This window comes from Oncorhynchus tshawytscha, linkage group LG16, assembly GCF_018296145.1.
Source record: "Oncorhynchus tshawytscha isolate Ot180627B linkage group LG16, Otsh_v2.0, whole genome shotgun sequence".
Classification (NCBI taxonomy): Eukaryota; Metazoa; Chordata; class Actinopteri; order Salmoniformes; family Salmonidae; genus Oncorhynchus; species Oncorhynchus tshawytscha.
This window is the reverse complement of record NC_056444.1, coordinates 44,173,522-44,198,843: the sequence shown is the minus strand read 5'-3', so window position 1 is coordinate 44,198,843 and position 25,322 is coordinate 44,173,522. Positions and strand designations below refer to the sequence as shown.

The 25,322-nt window shown below is 44.0% G+C and overlaps 1 protein-coding gene across 6 annotated transcripts in view; it reads left to right on the top strand.

Annotated features, from left to right (window-relative positions):
* LOC112215716 (dedicator of cytokinesis protein 3) overlaps window positions 1–13,440 on the top strand; it is a 59,214-nt gene extending 45,774 nt beyond the window's left edge. For 4 of the 6 annotated variants that reach the window (XM_024375032.2, XM_042299194.1, XM_042299195.1 and 1 more), the window contains 11 exons: window positions 4,487–4,666; window positions 4,809–4,892; window positions 4,998–5,114; window positions 5,209–5,330; window positions 5,418–5,556; window positions 5,636–5,717; window positions 9,330–9,442; window positions 9,662–9,746; window positions 9,880–10,002; window positions 10,119–10,201; window positions 10,305–13,440. In XM_024375032.2, coding sequence (XP_024230800.1) covers window positions 4,487–4,666; window positions 4,809–4,892; window positions 4,998–5,114; window positions 5,209–5,330; window positions 5,418–5,556; window positions 5,636–5,717; window positions 9,330–9,442; window positions 9,662–9,746; window positions 9,880–10,002; window positions 10,119–10,201; window positions 10,305–10,934 — 1,758 coding nt within the window. In that variant the 3' untranslated portion in view covers window positions 10,935–13,440. The remainder of the gene's footprint in view (window positions 1–4,486; window positions 4,667–4,808; window positions 4,893–4,997; window positions 5,115–5,208; window positions 5,331–5,417; window positions 5,557–5,635; window positions 5,718–9,329; window positions 9,443–9,661; window positions 9,747–9,879; window positions 10,003–10,118; window positions 10,202–10,304) is intronic. The other 2 variants (XM_042299192.1, XM_042299193.1) reach the window with 2 other exon arrangements.
* The last annotated feature ends 11,882 nt before the right edge of the window (window positions 13,441–25,322 follow it).

The following is a 25,322-nucleotide window of genomic DNA, read 5'->3' as shown; positions in this document are numbered from 1 at the left end:
GAGATGTTCATAGGCTTCATGGCAGGACAGGCTCATCATGGATGGATGGTGTTGAAGAGGTCAACTCTTCCACTGAGGACAGGACTTGACTGGGAAGACAAAAAACAATAACACGACACACTACACAGTTAGACAATAGAGCTAAGAATGATTTAGTCCAAGCAAGGAGTAAAATCATTTACGTGTGTAATAATGTGATAGTTTTTGTGTACAGTAATGAGAGACAATTGATAACTGACAACTGCGAGCAGACTGTGGTGGGGATTTTTTTTCCCCACTGGGGCCTGGAGTTTGTCCTTGTCTGGTAATACATATGTGCCACATGGGTCTACTTAGAAACATCTCAAGTCAAAATCAACATATACTTAGCATTACTTTCTTTGCTTTCTCCCTGGCATATTACATCATTTACTTTCTCACTGGCATATTACATCATTTACTTTCTGCCTGGCATATTACATCATTTACTTTCTGCCTGGCATATTACATCATTTACTTTCTGCCTGGCATATTACATCATTTACTTTCTGCCTGGCATATTACATCATTTACTTTCTGCCTGGCATATTACATCATTTACTTTCTTCCTGGCATATTACATCATTTACTTTCTGCCTGGCATATTACATCATTTACTTTCTGCCTGGCATATTACATCATTTACTTTCTGCCTGGCATATTACATCATTTACTTTCTGCCTGGCATATTACATCATTTACTTTCTGCCTGGCATATTACATCATTTACTTTCTTCCTGGCATATTACATCATTTACTTTCTGCCTGGCATATTACATCATTTACTTTCTGCCTGGCATATTACATCATTTACTTTCTGCCTGGCATATTACATCATTTACTTTCTGCCTGGCATATTACATTTACTTTCTGCCTGGCATATTACATCATTTACTTTCTTCCTGGCATATTACATCATTTACTTTCTGCCTGGCATATTACATCATTTACTTTCTGCCTGGCATATTACATCATTTACTTTCTGCCTGGCATATTACATCATTTACTTTCTCCCTGGCATATTACGTTATTTATGCAGCAGCATACAATACATTTTTGGACTCACTGTTGTGCTGTGCTCATTTGAACAGGAAGGTGGCGCTGTGGTCCTTGTGGGCAAATTTTGTCAGGAAACTTTGTCATCAAAGTCGGGCATTTTCTGGATTTATGGTTCTTTCAAGACAACTAGGAGCTCAAAAAAAAAGGCTGAATCATAACGTCAGTGATCTTCAGGTCAGCGCTATAGAAAGAGGCCCAAGTTCCCAACTTGGAATTCCGAGTTGGATGTATTTTCTCAGTCCGAGTTTTTTTCAGAGACCCAGTTGTGGCAGAAGTCATGCTGGATTGACAGCATGGCCTATGTATTCAACCTTTTCTGGCACATGGTATTGCGTGTGAATGTTTATCCTTTTAAGCTTGGAAAAGAGACCCTTAAACCCAGACTTGGACCACACACCCTCTTCACCAAATAGCAGGCAGGGGAAGCAAGATAGTGATTGCTTTGCAACGCCTGCAGCTGATTCCTTCCAATCCACTCATTGTGTAATTTGTGGTTTCCAACTTGTTGTGTAATGTTTATGTGCAATGGCAGATGAGCACCGATATGTTTTATCTATAATTTGGTTGAAAAGATTGAAAAGGATTTGCCAGTACATTGTAGACGTGATTCATGATTATGACTGCTTGTCTAGCTTGCTAGCTAAGATTTTGAAAGTATGATGTTGACATGATCTGTCCAATCAAAGCTATGGTTGATATAATATGATTTGACATATTTTTTTCTGTGGCTAATGACCTTTCTTGGATGGGCACTTCTAATTGAACTCTATGGCAACACCCAAGGGGGCTTGAACTTTCTAGCTCTCCCTGTAGATTTTGCGGTGACGTAGTGTCACCATGAGTGACAGAACGCTGAGCCAATCACGCCGCAACTAGAGAAGATTGCCAGCCCCTATGCTCTGTATTTTACGCTGGCTGCCCCTCCACCACAGAGAGCACTGAGCTAAGCTGAAACACCAACATTTTGGAGCTGCCTTACTCAAGAAAGCAAAAAAGAGACCATGTTTGTATGCAGATTTATTAACTCAACCAATTTTGTTTGCAATCCGATATGTAACATGTATTAATGCCGAAATAACATGCAAAAAAGTATTATTAGAATATTTGTTTAGCTCAACAGGTGGAGCTCAAAACATTTGGGTCTCTGCCCCACCTGCGAGTAAAGCACTGAGATGCAGTGCCTTACTATTCATGGATGATGCAATGGAAGCAATCAAATCATTCTGAATTGATTTTTGACATCCCGGAGAAGACAGTAGAAACTTCTATATGCTCAGAAAGTAAAGCATCATAACTTGGGCCTCCCGAGTGGCAAGCGGTCTAAGGCACTTCTTCTCAGTGCTAGAGGTGTCACTATAGATCTGGGTTCGATCCCAGGCTGTATCACAACCGGCCATGATTGGGAGCCCCATAGGACTGCGCACAATTGGCCCAGCTTCGTCCGGGTTAGGCGAGGGTTTGGCCGGGGGGGCTTTACAAGTAGGCCGTCATTGTAAATCAGAATTAGTTCTTAACTGACTTGACTAGTTAAATAAAGGTAAAAGCCAACTCTTAAACTGCTTGTGATCCTGTTCTTCTTAACTTCTCATTGTGTCGCATAGTTTGAATACACAGACGTTTGTCCATTTACATGATCGATGCAGCTTTTTCCAAGAAGCTTGAATCTGATTTGGGCAATGAAACAAAAATCGACTATATTGTTGTTTGCATTATCTAGCCATTCTGGTGCAGAAAACTGTACTCTGGTAGCTAGCTAACATTAGCACTGGCTACTAAAGTTATCATGGAAAATTGAAATAAATTGCACTAACTCTACACAAAAATAAAGTTAAACTGAGAACACTACATAAAATCTACCTCCTCCTAGAAACTCATTTGAATTGAATAATATTCTAAAAATGCTCAACTATCACTCTTCACTCTAAATCTCTATCCAAATGTTCCAAGCTTCTCAACACATAGAACCCCCATTTTTTTATTTAACCTTTATTTAACTAGGCTAACTAGGCTTAACTAAGTCAGTTAAGAACAAATTCTTATTTACAGCCTTATTCTAAAATGTATTAAATTGTTTTTAACCCTCATCAATCTACACAAAATACCCCATAATAACAAAGCAAAAACAGGTTTTTAAATTATTATTTTTTATTTTTTTAAATAAATAAAACATATCACATTTACATAAGTATTCAGACCCTTTACTTTGTTGAAGCACCTTTGGCAGCGATTACAGCCTCGAGTCTTCTTGGGTATGTTGCCACAAGCTTGACTCACCTGTATTTGGGTAGTTTCTCCCATTCTTCTCTGCAGATCCTCTCAAACTCTTGTCAGGTTGGATGTGGTGAATGTTGCTCCACAGCTATTTTCAGGTCTCTCCAGAGACGTTTGAAGAGTTTCAAGTCCGGGCTCTGGCTGGGCCACTCAAGGACATTTAGAGACTTGTCCCAAAGCAACTCCTGCATTGTCTTGGCTGTGTGCTTAGGGTTGTTGTCCTATTGGAAGATAAACCTTCGCCCCAGTCTGAGGTCCTGAGCGCTCTGGAGCAGGTTTTCATCAAGGATCTCTCTGTACTTTGCTCCGTTCATCTTTCCCTTGATCCTGACTAATCTTGCAGTCCCTGCCGCTGAAAAACATCCCCACAGCATGATGCTGCCACCACCATGCTTCACCTTAGAGATAGTGCAAGGTTTCCTCCAGGCGTGGTGTTCAGGCCAACCAGAGAATGTTGTTTTTCATTGTCTGAGTCCTTTAGGTGCCTTTTTGGAAAACTCCTAGCAGGCTGTCGTGCGTTTTACTGAGGAGTGGCTCCCGTCTAGCCACTCTACCATGAAGGCCTGATTGGTGGAGTGCTGCAGAGATGGTTGTCATTCTGGAACATTCTCCCATCTCCACAGAGGAGCTCTGTCATAGTGACCATCAGGTTCTGGGTCACCTCCCTGACCAAGGCCCTTCTCTCCTGATTGCTCAGTTTGGCTGGGCGGACAGCTCTAGGAAGAGTGTGGGCGCTTCCAAACTTCTTCCATTTAAGAATGATGGAGGCCACTGTGTTGGGCACCTTCAATGCTGCAGACATTTTTTGTTACCCTTCCCCAGATCTGTGCCTCGACACAATCCCGTCTCGGAGCTCTACAGACAATTCCTCAAGGGTTATCAATGGAAACAGGATGCACCTGAGCTCAATTTCAAGTCTCATTGCGAAGGGTCTGAATAATTATGTAAATAAGGTATTTCTGTTTTTTATTTTTAATACATTTGCAAATACATTGTTTTGGCTTCGTCATTATGCGGTATTGTGCGTAGATTGATTTTTTTATTTAATACATTTTAGAAAAAGGCTGTAACGTAACAATGTGGAAAAAGTGAAGGTGTCTGAATACTTTCCGACAGTACTGTGTGTGTGTGTGTGCAGTTGGAGGTGAGCCCCCTGGAGAATGCCATCTACGTGGTGGAGAATAAGACCCAGGAGCTGCGGACCCTGATTAGCCAGTACCAGAACAGACAGCACCATGGCAACATTAACCCCCTCAGCATGCTGCTCAACGGGGTCATAGACGCTGCCGTCAATGGGGGCATTGCCAGATACCAGGAGGTACTAAGGGAAGGGAGGGAGATGGGGTTGGGTTGGTTGGTCGGTGGATTTGAATGGATACTTTGGTAATTTTCTTCCAGAACATATATTGTTATCTGCCATGCCTTGTAATGCATTCATATCCTATATTCCTCCTCCACAGGCATTCTTTGAAAAGGACTACATGAACAGCCACACAGAGGACACAGAGAAGATCACTCAGCTCAAAGATTTGATGCAGGAACAGGTCAGACAAAGCTCTTAACTCGTCACTGGCCAGTGGTCCACACAGTGTATATGGGTATAGAAGACAGAAACCATATCTTTCCTACGTGTCGTTTCATTGTCACAGGTTCACATTCTTGGAGTGGGGCTGGCCGTCCATGAGAAGTTGGTGCACCCAGAAATGCGTCCCCTGCACAAAAAGCTGATAGATCAGTTCCACATGATGAGGACTGGTTTACATCAGGTGAGTGGTTCTACATACTCTTTTGTTTGTGTGTCCTAATGAGTTGGTGTGTGTGTGTGTGTGTGTGCACAGGTAGAGTGATTATTCAGAGCAGTGTTTATATGTGGCCCAGCAGGGGTTGCCAGCAGCCTGCACTGGAGTCAACAATCCCAGAGGCATCCTGACCACTCACAGCCACATGAGCCCAGAAAGTGTCCGTCTGATTCACAGACAAAGGTCAGTTACATATTGTATAAGATTTAACTTGCAAAAAAGAGATGCTACAGTAATCTTTGAGATTAGAATATGATTCTCTCTCTGCAGCCCTATGAACCTGCAGGGTTCTATCCGTCAGTCCTCCTCCTCCCTCTCTTCTCACACCTCCAGCGAGGCGGGAGGAAACCTGGTCATCCTGACAGACGGCCTATTGGGAGAGAACCCTGAGGACACGGCTCACATGGAGGTGGGTGGAATGAATACACACACATGCAGGTTTGGTATGTTTTGAAGATATGTGAATGAACAGATGTATTATTTTACAGCCAAGCCCCTCCTCCTCCAGTCTGAGCTCCATTCGGTCCACCTCCTCCCAGGTTATTAACTCTGCCCCATCTAGTGCCAGAGGTGAGTGTCACCTACACCAGGCAGTAAATACTTCCAACTCATCATTATCATGTTCTCGGCCAGTTGTACATTTAACATTCTCAACAATGAACAGTACCAGTCAAAAGTTTTTCTTTATTTTTTACTATTTTCTACATTGTAGAATAAAAGTAAAGACATTACAGCTATGAAATAGCAAACATGGAATCATGTAGTAAACAAAAAAGTGTTAAACAAATCAAAATATATTTTTGATTTTAGGTTCTTCAAAGTAGCCACCCTTTGAAAAATCCTGTTGAAAAACAAATGAGCGCAAACCTGATTGGATGGTATATCACTGCAGAATACCATTGTAGCCATACTGGTTAAGTGTGCCTTGAATTCTAAATAAATCACAGTGCCACCAGCAAAAGCACCATCACACCACCTCCTCCATGCTTCATGGTGGGAACCACACATGCAGAGATCATCAGTTCACCTACTTTGCTTCTCATAAAGACAAAAATCTCAAATTTGTACTCAAACCAAAGGACAGATTTCAACCAGTTGCTCATATTTCTTTGCCCAAGCAAGTCTCTTCTTCTTATTGGTATCCTTTAGTAGTGGTTTCTTTGCAGCAATTCGAACATGAAGGCATGATTCACGCAGTCTCCTCTGAACAGTTGATGATGAGATGTGTCTGTTACTTGAACTCTGTGAAGCATTTATTTGGGCTGCAATCTGAACTGCAGTTACAGTGCCTTGCGAAAGTATTCGGCCCCCTTGAACTTTGCGACCTTTTGCCACATTTCAGGCTTCAAACATAAAGATATAAAACTGTATTTTTTTGTGAAGAATCAACAACAAGTGGGACACAATCATGAAGTGGAACGACATTTATTGGATATTTCAAACTTTTTTAACAAATCAAAAACTGAAAAATTGGGCGTGCAAAATTATTCAGCGACTTTACTTTCAGTGCAGCAAACTCTCTCCAGCAGTTCAGTGAGGATCTCTGAATGATCCAATGTTGACCTAAATGACTAATGATGATAAATACAATCGACCTGTGTGTAATCAAGTCTACGTATAAATGCACCTGCACTGTGATAGTCTCAGAGGTCCGTTTAAAGCGCAGAGAGCATCATGAAGAACAAGAAACACACCAGGCAGGTCCGAGATACTGTTGTGAAGAAGTTTAAAGCCGGATTTGGATACAAAACGATTTCCCAAGCTTTAAACATCCCAAGGAGCACTGTGCAAGCGATAATATTCAAATGGAAGGAGTATCAGACCACTGCAAATCTACCAAGACCTGGCCGTCCCTCTAAACTTTCAGCTCATACAAGGAGAAGACTGATCAGAGATGCAGCCAAGAGGCCCATGATCACTCTGGATGAACTGCAGAGATCTACAGCTGAGGTGGGAGACTCTGTCCATAGGACAACAATCAGTTGTATATTGCACAAATCTGGCCTTTATGGAAGAGTGGCAAGAAGAAAGCCATTTCTTAAAAAACATGTGGAAGAAGGTGCTCTGGTCAGATGAAACCAAAATTGAACTTTTTGGCAACAATGCAAAACGTTATGTTTGGCGTAAAAGCAACACAGCTCATCACCCTGAACACACCATACCCACTGTCAAACATGGTGGTGGCAGCATCATGGTTTGGGCCTGCTTTTCTTCAGCAGGGACAGGGAAGATGGTTAAAATTGATGGGAAGATGGATGGAGCCAAATACAGGACCATTCTGGAAGAAAACCTGATGGAGTCTGCAAAAGACCTGAGACTGGGACGGAGATTTGTCTTCCAACAAGACAATGATCCAAAACATAAAGCAAAATCTACAATGGAATGGTTCAAAAATAAACATATCCAGGTGTTAGAATGGCCAAGTCAAAGTCCAGACCTGAATCCAATCGAGAATCTGTGGAAAGAGCTGAAAACTGCTGTTCACAAATGCTCTCCATCCAACCTCACTGAGCTCGAGCTGTTTTGCAAGGAGGAATGGGAAAAATTTCAGTCTCTCGATGTGCAAAACTGATAGAGACATACCCCAAGCGACTTACAGCTGTAATCGCAGCAAAAGGTGGCGCTACAAAGTATTAACTTAAGGGGGCTGAATAATTTTGCACGCCCAATTTTTCAGTTTTTGATTTGTTAAAAAAGTTTGAAATATCCAATAAATGTCGTTCCACTTCATGATTGTGTCCCACTTGTTGTTGATTCTTCACAAAAAAATACAGTTTTATATCTTTATGTTTGAAGCCTGAAATGTGGCAAAAGGTCGCAAAGTTCAAGGGGGGCGAATACTTTCGCAAGGCACTGTATCTTTAATGAACGTATCCTCTGTAGCAGAGGTAACTCTGTCTTCCTTTCCTCTGGTGGTTCTCATGAGAGCCAGTTTCATCATAGAGCTTGATGGTTTTTGCGATTGCACTTGAAAAAAACTTTCGAAGTTCATGTCTTAAAGTAATGGACTGTCATTTCTCTTTGCTTATTTGAGCTGTTTTTTCCATAATATGGACTTGATCTTTTACCAAATAGGGCTATCTTCTGTATACCACCCCTACCTTGTCACAACACAACTGATTGGCTCAAACACATTAAGAAGGATATGTTAATTGAACTGCATTCCAGGTGACTACCTTATGAAGCTGGTTGAGAGAATGCCAAGCGTGTGCAAAGCTGTCATCAAGGCAAAGGGTGGCTACTTTGAAGAATCTCAAATATAACATATATTTTGTTTTGTTTAACACTTTTTTGGTAAATACCATGTGTGTTATTTCATAGTTTTGATGTCTTCACTAAAAAATAAAGAAAACCCTGCAATGAGGTGTGTCCAATCTTTTGACTGGTCCTGTATATTTTACCTGGCATGTTGTGCTGAGAAACAACAGTATTAGCAAGCTTAGATACTGTAGAACATCAGATCAAATATCTCTGATAATGGTTTTCATGCTTTGCTTTAATTATTTCTGGCAAACAGGGATCCCTAACAGATCTGTAAGCATCCATTTTAAACTTGTTCATGGTTGTGATATGAGCCTATTTTACTGTTAGTCAGTGTACTTCCAATGTATCAATGGGGGAAAAGTCTGTCCTCTCCTCGACTCCTCCGTGAGCTGGGAACCGATAAATGGTCACCATATGTAGGAGAGTCAATTTGTTAATTGGCGAACCGAGGAGTTTGCTCCTCTCCTCGAAAGCCTCCTTTGGCCTTGGATACGCAAATGTATCCTATTCGAAAGAGATGTGAAATCTGCCAAACCCCCTTTTGAATCATCTGTTGTTTTGTCGGAGGAGAAAAGCATTCGCACGTTAACAAAATGCTACTTATATTTTTATCTACTATAAAATGTCTGGCACAACTAGCAACATTTATTTTTACCACTTTACACATGTTTCGCGATTCCTCATCTGTAAACCTAATTTGCCTGATGACCTGTTAGTGGAGAAGGAGAATCTCATTTCATACAAGAGCATTTGTTTCCTCTCCTTTCCTCCTCACATCAATTATCTTTGACCTTTTTTTAAAAGGAGGGAAGGAGAGGATGAAGAAGAGAACCTGAAGAATTTAGCAAATCCAATTGAGATTCCCCCAATGGGTCTCTGATGTCTGTCTGACCTGTCCTCTCCCCCTTCCTCCCCCAGGCTCTCCGTCCCTGCCGGATAAAACCAAACACAACCGGGAGGTGATGATGCTGCTGCCGCCTCACCAGAGAGTCAACAACACCATGTACTACACCATGACTGAGAACGGACAGGTGTTGACATTACAGACCAAACTATGTTAAAATAGCACTGAAGTGAACTGATGACATTGCTGCGTTAGTTAATTAAGGAGAAGACGACAGCTAGTTCACTGAGCGTGAGAACGATAGGCTGGCCAAAGCAGAAATAGACTGGTACTGAGCCCCCAGAACACACTGTTTGTTCTTGTCCTTTTCAGTTATCTTTAGATTCTGGTGTCTCTCTGTTTGCAGAGCAACCATCAGCAACGTGCCTTACTCCAGCAAGTGAACCCCTGTAAGCCGTGTGTTGACCCTCCCATGAGCTTGCCAGAGAAAGGTGAGTATACTGTATGCCTGTCTTAAAATTGGTAAATGCTGGTGTTCTCTAGTGTTCATGAGAAATGACCTAAGTAGGACAGAACTTAGTCCTAACTCTGTAGTGAGCCTGTGGTTTGCTGGTGTTCCCCCAGTGTTCCCTAGTGGCCCGAGCAGCTGGAGTCTAGATGGCGAGGGCAGGGAGACAGTGCCCTACATCCAGGGGCCTACAGGGGGCATCATCATGCCCCCTGTCCCACCCAGGTCCTTCCCACCAGGTACCACCAATTTATATACACCTTATCTATGGGTAAGAGTCCCTTGGCTGTCATGTCCACTAGACAGGAGGTTTTGGAAGTTTATTCTGATATGACTGTTTTCACCTCCGCTTTAGGTCACTTCCTGATGCACTTTGATGCGTTCCACCACCAGAACAGTGACCCACCCCCGGCACTGCCTGTTCGCTCTCTCAGAAAGGTAACAGACCGTTCAACATACTGTACCGGTACATCTTCTTTACTTGGTCAACAGATGCCAACCCATTTCTTATCTTCCTCTTTCTCTCTCTCCATCCCTCCAGTCTCCTCTCCACCCCATACCTGGCTCCCCCACTAGTCCTCAGTCAGCCCTGGGGGGCAGTAATTCCACCCTCTCGGGCAGTGCCAGCAGCGGGGTCTCCTCTCTGAGTGAGAGTAACTTTGGGGCCCAGTACCCCGATGCCCAAACTGTGCGGAATGACGCCATGGAGCCCTTACCCAGCCACCTGTGGACCCCTGATGAGTACCTGGCCTCTCCCTATCTGCACATCCACTACAGTGGGCCAGAACCAGAGTCCCTCGACCATGTCCGACCCTTTCACTACCGTAACCCTGTCTCACACCTCCCCCAATCCCAAACTCACTTCCACCCCCACTCTCACCATCAACCGGCCATCCTTGACGGCCACCCTCATCCCCACGGGCCCACCCACCACCAGGTACCCCTCCACGGCCCACACCACATTCCTTACCGGCGCCCTCAGCCCCCAGCTGTGCCCCCCAAGCCCTACCTGAGGGAAGGGTGCATCCCTGAGGAGGACCTGAGCTCCCTGGTGCCCCAGCCTATCCCCCTTCCTCGGAGGATCTTCCACTCCCCCCATAGCCACAGAGAGGAGCTAGCCAAGGCTGCCTGGGAGCAGTGCATCAGCGAGGAGCACGAGGAGACACCATGAGGAGACTACAGGGCTGGGCCTCTTGGTACATCTTACTAGTCTAAAGTGGCTCCCTTCCTGTTGTCTCCTTGCCATCATCTGTATTGATGTGAAAGAACATGGGCTGGTGAATCATGCAAATACATTGTAGGCATTAACAATATTGCTGTCATCCATCCCATGTTTTTATATCAGAGCTGATGAAGGGGAGAGGAAGCCACTTTAGACTATTGAGTTACACCTTCACACTCCCCAGTGTATTCAGTCTGATTCTGAATGGATGAAGCAGCATCATAGGAATTAATAAGGGAATAGTATCTGTTGGACAATATGACCGATAATAATCACTTTGTTTAAATAGATGTTGACTGTACACTGTTGTACAACTAGTCTGTGAGCATGTTTATTTTCATTTGAGAACATTATACAGCCGTTTTGTGAAACATGACGATCCTCATCAACATGATCAACCCATACGATCCCCAAATAGAATCTCCTCTCCCTTTTCCACAACGAAAGGCAACTGCACAAAGTTATACTCTTAGTAAAGTCATGATGACTTTTCTGCTTTTAAAACTCCATATATCTATCCTATTATTTTGATACACTTGCTACAGTATGTATGGGGTTTTCAAATGGACTTTCCATCCTCTGATTTACAAAACGCTGTATAGTGCTTCACCATATGACATTCTCCAATCTTCTGTTCTATTCTGCTACCTGCTTCTCATTGAAAGCAGGTCTGTTATTTGGACCTGGGTCACTCTTCTTGACCAAAGCCTCTAGGGACATATAAACCTCAGTTTAGGATTATCCCTCCATACAGTACGTATGGAAAACAATGTGAATGTATTCAAACAAGATGTGCTGTTTTGTATGACACAAGTGGCAGGTCTTCTTTTCTGTTCATGTGAAGTTGTCTTTATTACAGTCTTCTTGCCTTTTGTGTAAAGACCGAAATATCTCATGAGAGGAGCGTGAATGTGACCCAGACTGAAAGAGCTGATAAATCCTTGGGAGGACTACGAGGGAGGGGTGGGATTGTCCGGTGCCACAGAGAGCTCTGGAACAACAGCGAGTTCCCAATGTCAGTTGCACAGGTTGAGTTGGACTCCATAAGACTGGATTGTTCCTTGAAAGGAGATAGTGATGGAGAAAATGAACCATGGTGAAAACATCCTTAACCCTCAACTAGGAGTAAGATGAGAAGTAGCGAAGAATAATGGCTCAACAGTACCTCAACCACCTACTGGACTAACTATACTCGTAAAAACAATTATCACACCCTCTCTCTGCCTCTCTATGTTTCAAGACCATGTCAATTAACAAGTAATACATATGGACTGTGTGTAAAAGAACTAAAGGCAATGACATTGCTCCTGTCAGTTACCTGTTCTACTCACTGTCACCCCCCCTCTGTCCACCGAATGGCAAATCCAAACTCCCTCAAACAGTGTTCTAAAACAACTACCTGCCTTAAGTGCACTGAAATGCAGTATCAGTCTCTCATTCTGACACCTCGCTTGACTGTTTCTGTGAAGCTCATGAAATGACAGCTCTCATTTTTTCATCACGTTCTCTACGCTTTCCGAACCAACCTCATGATATCTATGTGTGACATCTGTTTTGTCCTGCCTTGGTTTGTAGAGCTACAGTATACTTAGTTTTGCCTGCAGTTTCTCTTCACTCTGATCTGCAATAGAGAGATGTTTGTGTGTACAGAGGAGGAGTAAGTGAAGCTCAGACAGGACCATGAGGTTGACCTCCTTGGGCAATGAAAGTACAACAGACAGTGTTTGCTGAGATGTAATGTATAACCAACCAGTGGGTTGGAAGGTGGAGGTTACTGTTAAAAAATACAGGTCTTTGTTTCCCCGTGTAGTTTTTTGCAGGTGAATGCTTTGCTTTGTGTTCTTGCACATTTAGGTTGTCCACTGATCAGACAACATCTATTTTTGTATGCAGGTACATTCAGTTGTGAGGACATAGTTCACCGATGTCTCATGGAAGGATGCAGGGTATGTTTTGCAGACTGTGGAATTAGTATGGAAGAACAGAACTATGGATCAAATATAAGATGAAAGTCAGATGTATGGGGAGGCTGATGTTTGTGTGAAGAGGAGCGATACTCAGATCAAATATAGGTACAATAGAATTTTTCAATGTAAATTCTGTTACTGTACATACAGCGGTATTGTGAAATATTTTTGAAAATTATTGCAGACCCCCTTAAAATAATTTTATTGTTGTTTTGTGTAAATACATGTACTCCAGAAATCGATGTAATTGATGAATATCTATAATCAATGTTTAAAGAAGACAAATACATTAGACTGTGGTTGTCTGCATTGTTCTCGACTTCAAGTCTTCAAATATAAATACTTTATACACTTTTCAATGTGCTTTCTTGTACAGATGGTGTTAGCATGATCAAACAGTGTTTGGTTGTAAAGGTGGTTTTCCTACTCTCATAACTGCTGTGGTATGGATTCATTAACAATGCCAAACATTAAAGACAATCTTTTATCAGCTCTATCTCTGTCATTTCCATCACTTGCTGCTCTGTGGAAAATAGAACCAATGATTGGCAGTATGTTTGACTGGGAATGGAAATTGACAGTAGGTGACACCGTTACTTCCACATCCACAAATCACTGTCAGTCAATCTTTATAAGAAGGACATTTAGTTGCACACAGATGTGACAGTTCAATACACATATTTAGCTATTAAGAAAGACATTTGGTTGTGAAAAGTTTTTTCCCTTGTAAGGTTCAAAGGAGTAAAAGGCATGACCTCTTGTAGGAACTTTGTATAGAAAGTTTTTAAAAGAAAATGAAGTGAAGATAAATCACCAAAAGCAAAGATAAATTGACAGCTGCTTTAAATATATTTAAGTATCAAAAGTAAAAGTATCCTTATATTAAGCAAACCAGACTGCACCATTTTAATTTATTTTATACAGATAGCCAGGGGCACACTTCAACAATCAGAATCATCATAATTGATAAAGTAAGCAATTGTTTAGTGAGTCCTCCAGATCAGAGGCAGTAGGGATGACCAGGGATGTTCTCTGTTCAGTGAGTCCTCCAGATCAGAGGCAGTAGGGATGTTCTATTGATAAGAATTAAAGTGTAACAAGTACTTTCGGGTGTCAGGGACAATTTATGGAGTAAAAAGTACTTTATTTTCTTTAGGAATGTGGCAGTAAAAGTTGTAAAAAATATAAATCGTAAAGTACAGATACCCCAAAAAACGACTTAGGTACAGTGAGGGAAAAAATTATTTGATCCCCTGCTGATTTTGTATGTTTGCCCACTGACAGAAATGATCACGTCTATAATTTTAATGGTAGGTTTATTTGAACAGTGAGAGACAGAATAACAACAACAAAAATCCAGAAAAACGCATGCCAAATGTTATAAATTGATTTGCATTTTAATAAGGGAAATAAGTATTTGACCCCCTCTCAATCAGAACGATTTCTGGCTCCCAGGTGTCTTCTATACAGGCAACAAACTGAGATTAGGAGCACACTCTATGATATGATATGGTACTGACAGGTTGAATGCACCGAGCTGTCTGTTTTAACTGCTGGCACACAGCTCGGACACCCATGCATAACCCACAAGGCATTCCACAAGAGGTCCAGAACAGACTATGGGAGGCTCACAGTACTAAATAGAGCCATGACTACATGGAACTCTATTCCACATCAAGTAACTGCTGCAAGCAGTAATATTAGATTTTAAAAAACAGCTTAAAAATACACCTTATGGAACAGCGGGGACTGTGAAGCAACATAGGCACAGACACATGCACACACACACACACACACACACACACACACTATAAAACATGCGCACTATACACACACGTACACACGGATTTTGGACTGTAGATATGTGGTGGAGTAAGGTCCTGAGGGCACACAGTGTGTTGTGAAATCTGTGAATGTATTGTTATGTTTTTAAAATTGTGTGAACTACCTTAATTTTGCTAGACCCCAGGAAGAGTAGCTGCTGCCTTGGCCAGAGGTCAGCATGTGGGTAAGTCAGAGCTCAGGCACGATAGACGAGTTTCCCACTAGTAATTACCAGTTGGAGGGACGTTCAAGTGGATTTTTCCCAGTGGTACTTGGTTAGGATCGTAGCATTACCTGCCACATATCTGGAAGACAGCAAGGGCAGGTGTGTAATGCTGCATTCGTAACTAAGTGGGAAGTGGACATTTACCACATACGACTGTGAATAATCGATTTGAACGGCGCTCCAACTGGTATTTACTAGTGGAAACTCGCCTATTATCCAGAGCTCCCACTCTCCTAAGGAAATTACCTTGATAAATGCATTTTCTGCACTTAAATGCATCAAAACATGATTTATAAAAAGCTCTCCATTAATATGGTTTTTGAACACTATCATTTGTTTACAAACATGATAGCTGTAATCCTAATTTTAGTTGATGGTTTATGTAGCTTTTTGGCCATTAGCCAATCAGCGTTTCTCAACAAGTTCAAAGCACATGAATCATAGGAGGATGGTGGGAACTTAATTGGGGAGGATGGGCTTGTAGTAATGGCTAGGAGCGGGAAATATGGAATGGTATCACTACTGGTAAATTCCCACTTCTCTCCTGGTTACAAAAGGAGCATAAGTCAAATGATTACATATTTTAAACATATTTTAAACATAAACATTCCATGCATAGAATTGTTTTTTAAAATTCTCTTTATATACATTTTAGATTAGTTTTTCAATATATAAATGCTGAGCATACACATTTTATTACTGGCAAAATAATTAATGAACCAAAATGATTACCACACCTTTTTCAAGAACAGAGTAGCGCCTGCGCAGTGTAAAGGTGCTCTAGCAAGTATGTGCATTGTTTCAGGAGCACACTTTGACCCCTAGTGCATGATACTTGCTTGTTCCTGCTCCACCAAACTCAGCCAAAGACAGTGGTGCAAGTTAATGGTAATGTTAGACAATAAAAACAAATGTATTTGAAACAGTAATAAATATTCAGAGTTGAGCTGTGCAGTATGTCATAACTTACTGCAAACAAACAAAATGTCTGCATGGGGTTAACCGGCCTGTACCACGGCTACCACTTATTAGAACAGAGGAGTGGAGGAGCACTAATGTGGTTCTCCACAATCTCCACCAAAACATTTTTGAACTTTCTTTTTTATTAGCATGTAGTAAATGCTTTTGTATTAGTTAAGGTACACATTTCACAATACATTCTTGACAAAAAATGTGACAATACATACATAGGCTACTAAATATCCCATCAGAATATAGGAGATTAACTGTAGATCAGATGATATTTCACAAAGTTATAATTCTCTTTTTCCCTTCATTTTTCTCTTCCCCCTTTTCTTCTCACATCTCTCCAGCTCCTTCTCCTCCTTGAAGTCTTCTCCGCCTGGCTGCCTTTTCCAACTCAGTTTGTCAGCTTGAGACATCTCCTTCTCCTCCTTAAAGTCTTCTCCGCCTGGCTGCCTTTTCCAACTCCGTTTGGCAGCTTGAGACATCTCCTCTTCCTCCTTGAAGTCTTCTCCGTCTGGCTGCCTTTTCAACTCGGTTTGGCAGCTTGAGACATCTCCTTCTCCTCCTTGAAGTCTTCTCTGCCTGGCTGCCTTTTCCAACTCAGTTTGGCAGCTTGAGACATCTCCTTTTCCTCCTTGAATTCTTCTCCGCCTGGCTGCCTTTTCCAACTCAGTTTGTCAGCTTGAGACATCTCCTTCTCCTCCTTGAAGTCTTCTCCGCCTGGCTGCCTTTTCCAACTCGGTTTGTCAGCTTGAGACATCTCCTTCTCCTCCTTGAAGTCTTCTCCGCCTGGCTGCCTATTCCAATTCGGTTTGGCAGCTTGAAACAGCTCCTTCTCCATCCTTTTATACCTGTACCTTTAAGGTGGCCTCCAGCACAGCCGGATCAGTCATGGTCACGAGGAGTCTGGCATCAGCTTCACTCTGACTGCTTATCTTTTCATACATGGAGGGCACCATGGCTACGTCATTTCCTATCTCTCAACTTCACATTCCCATTTGTGTGTAGAAGACACCAGACATTTGTGGGTCACATTGTATTGAGGTTGTCCTTGCTCCCAGTTTTTGAATGAGTCGGCACTCTGGTCTGACCACTTGAAGGAGTCTCTGTACAGGCCGATCCACATATGATACCCCCACTTTGTAGTTGTCTGGATCCTCTGGTTTTCATTCTGGTTCAGGGCACTGGCTAGGTCTGTGTGGTGCTGTCGACGGTACTTCTGATAATCTTCCCAGATAAATGCTAAGTCCACAGCAACATCAATGGAATTTATCTCAGAAATGAGAGAAATAGGCAGATTTCATAACCCCAATAGTTACTGTAAATACAAGGACTACTGTCAAGGGATATGTGGGTTAGTGTTTAAGTGGTTGGGGAAGTAAAGACATGTATTGATAAAAACAAAAATATGTTATGGCCGAGATTAAATCCGTATCGTGGAAGATTTGAATGCTGAGAATGCATTCACGGTAACCTCTGCATATGTCGGTTCAATCGGATAATACCTTAAAATGTTAATCGCACTATTATGCAGTTTTTAAATCTGTACCATATCTGTACCGTACCATTTCCAGTCGTCCAGTGCGTTTGTGCACAATAGTGTTGGGTTGTCATCACCCAAGTTCCCGTCTAGACATTCCCTTGAATGTAACCAATACCACCTGACAGAATCCTCCTTCTGCAGCCCTATCCAGACTGATCCTCTATAACCACTGCCTACAGAGTCCTCCATGCTGTCTATGGTGGCCAGGTCAGTGTACCTCCCTCTTGCAGTAATTCTGGGCTTCACAACTACGCACACACAAATGTACTGACAGACGGGCGGATGAACAGACAGACAGACAAAAAAATTGTGCCACTGACCTGAGAGGGGCAAGACGAGAAATGTCCTCCACTCCATAGCTGTAATGGAGTTAGTTGTAAAAACAAGGAATAATAGTAACGATGGTCAAACTCCTTTGTCCATTACGTAACACATTTTATAATTCCTCCCTTTTCAACATTGAACGTTCAAATTTCGGTGATTACATTCTAAGATAGTGACAATGGCATGATATTTATTTTTACAGTATTTGTCATTATGATTATTTTTATTTGATTCATTAATATGTCAGGTTTCCTTGGAATAACTTTAAACAACCAAGTCAAGATGGTATACCAGTCTTTTTAATAAAAGTGAATACTTCTTACCTACAAAGTGAATGGTTCCTGTCTCTGGTGCAAAACACAGAGACAGGAACAATCACCCACGAAATACCCAAAGAATATGGCTGCCTAAATATGGTTCCCAATCAGAGATAACGATAAACACCTGCCTCTGATTGAGAACCACTCTAGGCAACCATAGACTTTCCTAGACTACTTAACTAAACACAATCCCATAAACTACAAAACCCCTAGACAAAACAAACCACATATATCACCCATGTCACACCCTGGTCTAACCACAATAATAAAGAAAACACAAAATACACCCCTCCCCCCAAAGGTGCGGACTCCCGGCCACACACCTAAACCCATAGGGGAGGGTCTGGGTGGGCGTCTGTCCACGGTGGCGGCTCTGGCGCTGGACCCACTGGACTGAGGTAGCTCGGGACTGAGGGGTAGCTCGGGACTGAGGGGTAGCTCAAAACTGAGAGGAAGCTCAGGACTGAGAGGAAGCCTAGGTAGGTTGACGGCTCTGGCAGATCCTGGCTAAATGGCGGTTCTGGCAGATCCTGGCTGAATGGCGGATCCTGGCCAACTGGCGGATCTGGCAGATCTTGGCTGACTGGCAAATCCTGGCTGACTGGCGGATCCTGGCCGACTGGCGGATCCTGGCCGACTGGCGGATCTGGCAGATCTTGGCTGACTGGCAAATCCTGGCTGACTGGTGGATCCTGGCTGACTGGCGGATCTGGCTGATCCAGGCTGACTGGCGGCTCTGGCGGATCCTGGCTGACTGGCGGCTCTGGCGGATCCATGCTGACAGACGGGAGACCCTGGTGGCTCATGACAGACGGGAGACTCCGGCGGCTCATGACAGGCTGGAGACTCCGGCGGCTCAGGACAGGCGGGAGACTCCGGCGGCGCTGGTCAGGCGGGACACTCCGGCGTCGCTGGAAAGGCGGGAGACTACGGGGGCGCTGGCGAGGAGGAAGGCTCCGGCAGCGCTGGACAGGCGGGAGACTCCGGCGGCGCTGGCGAGGAGGAAGGCTCCGGCGGCGCTGGACAGGCGGGAGACTCCGGCGCCACTGGAGAGGAGGAAGGCTCTGGTGTGGGGAGCTGCCACCGGAGGGCTGGTGCATGGAGGTGGTACTGGAAAGACTGGACCGTGCAGGCGCACTGGAGCTCTTGAGCACCGAGCCTGCCCAACCTTACCTGGTTGAATGCACCCGGTCGCCCTGCCAGTGCGGCGAGGTGGAATAGCCCGTACTGTGCGTAACGCGCGCAAGGCTGGTGCCATGTAAGCCGGCCCAAGGAGACGCACTGGAGACCAGATGCGTAGAGCCGGCTTCATGACACTTGGCTCGATGCCCACTATAGCCCGGCCGATATGAGGAGCACCGGCACTGGAGACACCGTGCGCTCCACAGCATAACACAGTGCCTGCCTGGTCTCTCTCGCCCCGGTAAGCACAGGAAGTTGGCACAGGTCTCCTACCTGGCTTCGCATGTTTCCTTCAGGACATGCACACAATATGCTTTGTTTGCTTAAAGCCAGACATCAGTGGAAATGTTGTTAACTACTGAACTCCATCCATTTGCTATGCTTTGTGTTTGAATAAATAGTAGAGAATCTGTCAGGTCTTTGATGCTGTGGTCATGATGATTCCAGTAACTGCATTGTGTTGCCTACACCACAGTTATTGTCACCCACACTGTGTATGTGTGCATTGTGCCGCCATACACTCTAAAAATTAGGTGTTCAACAAGGGTTCTTCTAAGATCCTCAAAGCTCTTAGAAGATGAATATTAAATCAACAAAGAGTTAAGAATATGCAGGCTGTGTCACATCCGGCCGTGATTGGGAGTTCCATAGGACGGCGCACAACTGGCCCAGCGTCGTCCGTGTTTGATCGGGGTAAGCTGTCATTGTAAATAAGAATTTGTTCCTAACTGACTTGCCTGGGTAAATGAAGGTTAAATAAAACAATTAAAATTAACATGTTGAAGGCTAGCTGTATTGGGTGCAGATGACTGAACTGCTCACTTTTGTGTCTGCAGGTATACAGAGGAAGAGGCATACAAAGGTATACAAATTGGTATTGGTATGTTATGCAGATCACATGTACCATCCTCCTTTTTTATAGTTATTTTCCACCATAATTTGCAAATAAATTCATTAAAAATCCTGCAATGTGATTTTCTGGATTTTTTTTCTCATTTTGTCTGTCATAGTTGAAGTGTACCTATGATGAAAATTACAGGCCTCTATCATCTTTTTAAGTGGGAGAACTTGCACAATTGGTGGCTGACTAAATACTTTTTTGCCCCACTGTATAGGGGTTCCCCCTCAGTTTCAATTTGAATAACCCCTAAAGTATTCTCCAGGAACCTTTTCTTTTTACAGTGTAAGCAAGTAAAAAAGTGTCCGTACATGAAAGTGTGTGTGCATGTGTGTGTGTGTTACGAAAGGGTTCACTTCAGACCCCTGGGTCCATGGCAGACCCTAGAAGATGCTTTAGCCTACACAATTTCCTCCTCTTGTGCTTCAGGCAGCAAATAATACAAACTCTGGGAATGGATTAGGAAAAAGAACCTGAATAATAAAGGTAGCATAGCTACTGTGGTCTGACATCACAGCTCATTTATTCTCATTTGCTCTCATTCCAAAGTCTTTCCATGTAACGTACATAGAAAACAGGAGGCCTGTACAGGGTGTTGTACGTATTAAGGGGGAGAGAGAGAGAGAGTGAGATGGATAGATTGTGTGATAAAGGTCAACGGCTGTTCAATTCACTCCATCAGTTAGCTGTCAAAATGCATTAGACTAGGTAGCAGACCTAGGCAGCCGTGCATTCAATGGTGCTATGTATACTTGTTCCTGCAGGTGGCACAAGTGCTCCTGTGCATTCTCATTCATATATACAGTATGGGCATTTGTACAGAGCACAATATTTGTTAATGATGTAGTGTTGGGACGTGAACATAATCAAAGATAGTAGTTTCTGATTTGTAGATAATGCAAGATAATGATGTTTTGCTTTCAGTGTATGCATGAATCAATTTGTTCTATTATTGTGTGCAGTGAGAGATCTTAGTAAGAATATGAGAGAGGAAGATAAATAGGGTGTGAGTGAGAAGGAGCAAGAAAGAGAGAGAGGGGGAGTAGAAAGATGGAGCGCGAGAGGGATGCGGGAGGTAGAGACAGACCATTGAGGGCATAGATATTTTATGACCTTTGGCTCAATGCTCTGGAGCAGAATTAGGCTGTAGAGAGGAGGAGAGAGAGAGACAGAGAAAGTGAGGGAGGGAGGGAGATCCAATTCTACAATAGGCAAATCAGCCAACACTAACAATAGCTCTTCCATATCAGCAGCGTAAAGAAACTGGATAATTTGAATACTTTCACGGCCCTCAGCTGAATTTACATAAAGGGACGTCACAGCCTGGTGAAAGGGTAATATTGTTGCATGTCTTCTGAGACCACGTGTAAGTGAATAACTATGGCAACAGTAATGACACGTCACTGTCAAGGCCTCTTGTCAATCCCACTGAGAAGTATTCTAAGAGTGGAATGAAACAAGGCTGGTTTTCTCTCCAGAGGATGATTTTGCTGTGGTGAATGTTGATGCTGTTGCTGAATTTCCTTTCACAGTATTTTGCCTTCCAGCTGTCACTGCATGTGCCCTTATCTTCCTTGCTCTCTCCACCTGTACCCTCGTCTCTGTGCATCAGTTGATCTGGATGTGTATGCGTGCGTGCGTGTGCGTGCGTGCGTGCGCGTGTGTGTGTGTACACAGTATCTGAGTGTGTGTGTGTGCATACAGAGCAGCAAGGGGAACTGCCCCTCCCTACTTTCTAACCCTACACCCCAACCCGAGCACTCCATTCTGCCACCTTGGGTCTCTTGGCCCTCCCACCCTGTCAAAATCAAATCAAAGTTTATTTGTCACGTGTGCCGAATACAATAGGTGAAATGTGGAATGCTTACTTACAGGCTCTAACCAATAGTGCAAAAAAACAGGTGTGTTTGTGTGTAGGTAAGTAAAGAAATAAAACAACAGTAAAAATACATTTGAAAATAAGAGTAGCAAGGCAATATACAGGCACCGGTTAGTCGGTTAGTTAGCTAATTGAGGTAGTATGTACATGTAGGTATGGTTACAGTGACTATGCATATATGATGAACAGAGAGTAGCAGTAGCGTAAAAGGAGGGGTTGGCGGGTGGGACACAATGCAGATAGCCGGTTAGCCAATGTGCGGGAGCACTGGTTGGTAGGTCCAATTGAGGTAGTATGCACATTGATGTATGGTTAAAGTGACTATGCATATAAGATAAACAGAGAGTAACAGCAGCGTAAAAGAGGGGTTGGGGGAGGGGGCACACAATGCAAATAGTCCGGGTAACCATTGGTTACCTGTTCAGAAGTCTTATGGCTTGGATGTAAAAACTGTTGTCCTAGACTTGGCACTCCGGTACCGCTTGCCATGCGGTAATAGAGAGAACAGTCTATGACTGGGGTGGCTGGGGTCTTTGACAATTTTTAGGGCCTTCCTCTGACACCGCCTGGTCCTGGAGATCCTGGATGGCAGGCAGCTTTGCCCCAGTGATGTATTGGGCCGTATGGACTACCTTCTGAAGTGCCTTGCGGTCAGAGGCTGAGCAATTGCCGTACCAGGCAGTGATGCAACCAGTCAGGATGCTCTCGATGTTGCAGCTGTAGAACCTTTTGAGGATCTCAGGACCCATGCCAAATATTTTTTGTTTCCTGAGGGGGAATAGGCTTTGTCGTGCCCTCTTCACGATTGTCTTGGTGTGTTTGGACCATTCTAGTTTGTTGTTGATGTGGACACCAAGGAATTTGAAGCTCTCAACCTGCTCCACTACACCCCCGTCGATGAGAATGGGGACGTGCTCGGTGCTCCTTTTCCTGTAGTCCACAATCATAGTCTTGGTTATGTTGAGGGATAGGTTGTTATTCTGGCACCATCCGGCCAGGTCTCTGACCTCCTCCCTATGGGCTGTCTCGTCGTTGTCGTGATCAGGCCTACCACTGTTGTGTCATCAGCAAACTTGCTGATGGTGTTGGAGTCGTGCCTGGCCATGCAGTCGTGTGTGAACAGGGAGTACAGGAGGGGACTAGGCACGTACCCCTGGGGAACTCCCGTGTTGAGGATCAGTGTGGCAGATATTTTGCTACCTACCCTCACCACCTGGGGGCGACCCGTCAGGAAGTCCAGGATCCAGTTGCAAAGGTAGGTGTTTAGTCCCAGGTTCCTTAGCTTAGTGATGAGCTTTGAGGATATTATGGTGTTGAACGCTGAGCTGTAGTCAATGAATAGCATTCTCACATAGGTGTTCCTTTTGTCCAGGTAGGAAAGGGCAGTGTGGAGTGCAATACAGATTGCATCATCTGTGGATCTGTTTGGGCGGTATGCAAATTGGAGTGGGTCTAGGGTTTCTGGGATAATGATGTTAATGTGAGCCATTACCAGCCTTTCAAAGAACTTCATGGCTATGGACGTGAGTGCTACGGGTCTGTAGTCATTTAGGCAGGTTGCCTTTGTGTTCTTGGGCACAGGGACTATGGTGGTCTGCTTGAAGCATGTTGGTATTACAGACTCAATCAGGGACATGTTGAAAATGTCAGTGAGGACACCTGCCAGTTGGTCAGCACATGCCCGGAGCACATGTCCTGGTAATCTGTCTGGCCCTGCAACCTTGTGTATGTTGACCTATTTAAACATCTTACTCACGTCGGCAACGGAGCGCGTGATCACACAGTCGTCCGGAACAGCTGATGCTCTCATGCATGCCTCAGTGTTGCTTGCCTCGAAGCGAGCATGTTCTCTTTTGAAGAACATATCAAGACCATTTCAAGGACAGCTTTTTTCCATCTACGTAACATTGCAAAAATCAGAAACTTTCTGTCCAAAAATGATGCAGAAAAATTAATCCATGCTTTTGTCACTTCTAGGTTAGACTACTGCAATGCTCTACTTTCCGGCTACCCGGATAAAGCACTAAATAAACTTCAGTTGGTGCTAAATACGGCTGCTAGAATCCTGACTAGAACCAAAAAATGTGATCATATTACTCCAGTGCTAGCCTCTCTACACTGGCTTCCTGTCAAAGCAAGGGCTGATTTCAAGGTTTTACTGCTAACTAACCTACAAAGCATTACATGGGCTTGCTCCTACCTATCTCTCTGATTTGGTCCTGCCGTACATACCTACATGTACGCTACGGTCACAAGACGCAGGCCTCCTAATTGTCCCTAGAATTTCTAAGCAAACAGCTGGAGGCAGGGCTTTCTCCTATAGAGCTCCATTTTTATGGAACGGTCTGCCTACCCATGTCAGAGACGCAAACTCGGTCTCAACCTTTAAGACTTTACTGAAGACTCATCTCTTCAGTGGGTCATATGATTGAGTGTAGTCTGGCCCAGGAGGGGGAAGGTGAACGGAAAGGCTCTGGAGCAACGAACCGCCCTTGCTGTCTCTGCCTGGCCGGTTCCCCTCTTTCCACTGGGATTCTCTGCCTCTAACCCTATTACAGGGGCTGAGTCACTGGCTTACTGGGGCTCTCTCATGCCGTCCCTGGAAGGGGTGCGTCACCTGAGTGGGTTGATTCACTGATGTGGTCATCCTGTCTGGGTTGGCGCCCCCCCTTGGGTTGCACCATGGCGGAGATCTTTGTGGGCTATACTCAGCTTTGTCTCAGGATGGTAAGTTGGTGGTTGAAGATATCCCTTTAGTGGTGTGGGAGCTGTGCTTTGGCAAAGTGGGTGGGGTTATATCCTTCCTGTTTGGCCCTGTCCGGGGGTGTCCTCGGATGGGGCCATAGTGTCTCCTGACCCCTCCTGTCTCAGCCTCCAGTAATTATGCTGCAGTAGTTTGTGTCGGGGTGCTAGGGTCAGTTTGTTATATCTGGAGTACTTCTCCTGTCCTATTCGGTGTCCTGTGTGAATATAAGTGTGCGTTCTCTAATTCTCTCCTTCTCTCTTTCTTTCTCTCTCTCGGAGGACCTGAGCCCTAGGACCATGCCCCAGGACAACCTGATATGATGACTCCTTGCTGTCCCCAGTCCACCTGGCCGTGCTGCTGCTCCAGTTTCAACTGTTCTGCCTTATTATTATTTGACCATGCTGGTCATTTATGAACATTTGAACATCTTGGCCATGTTCTGTTATAATCTCCACCCGGCAC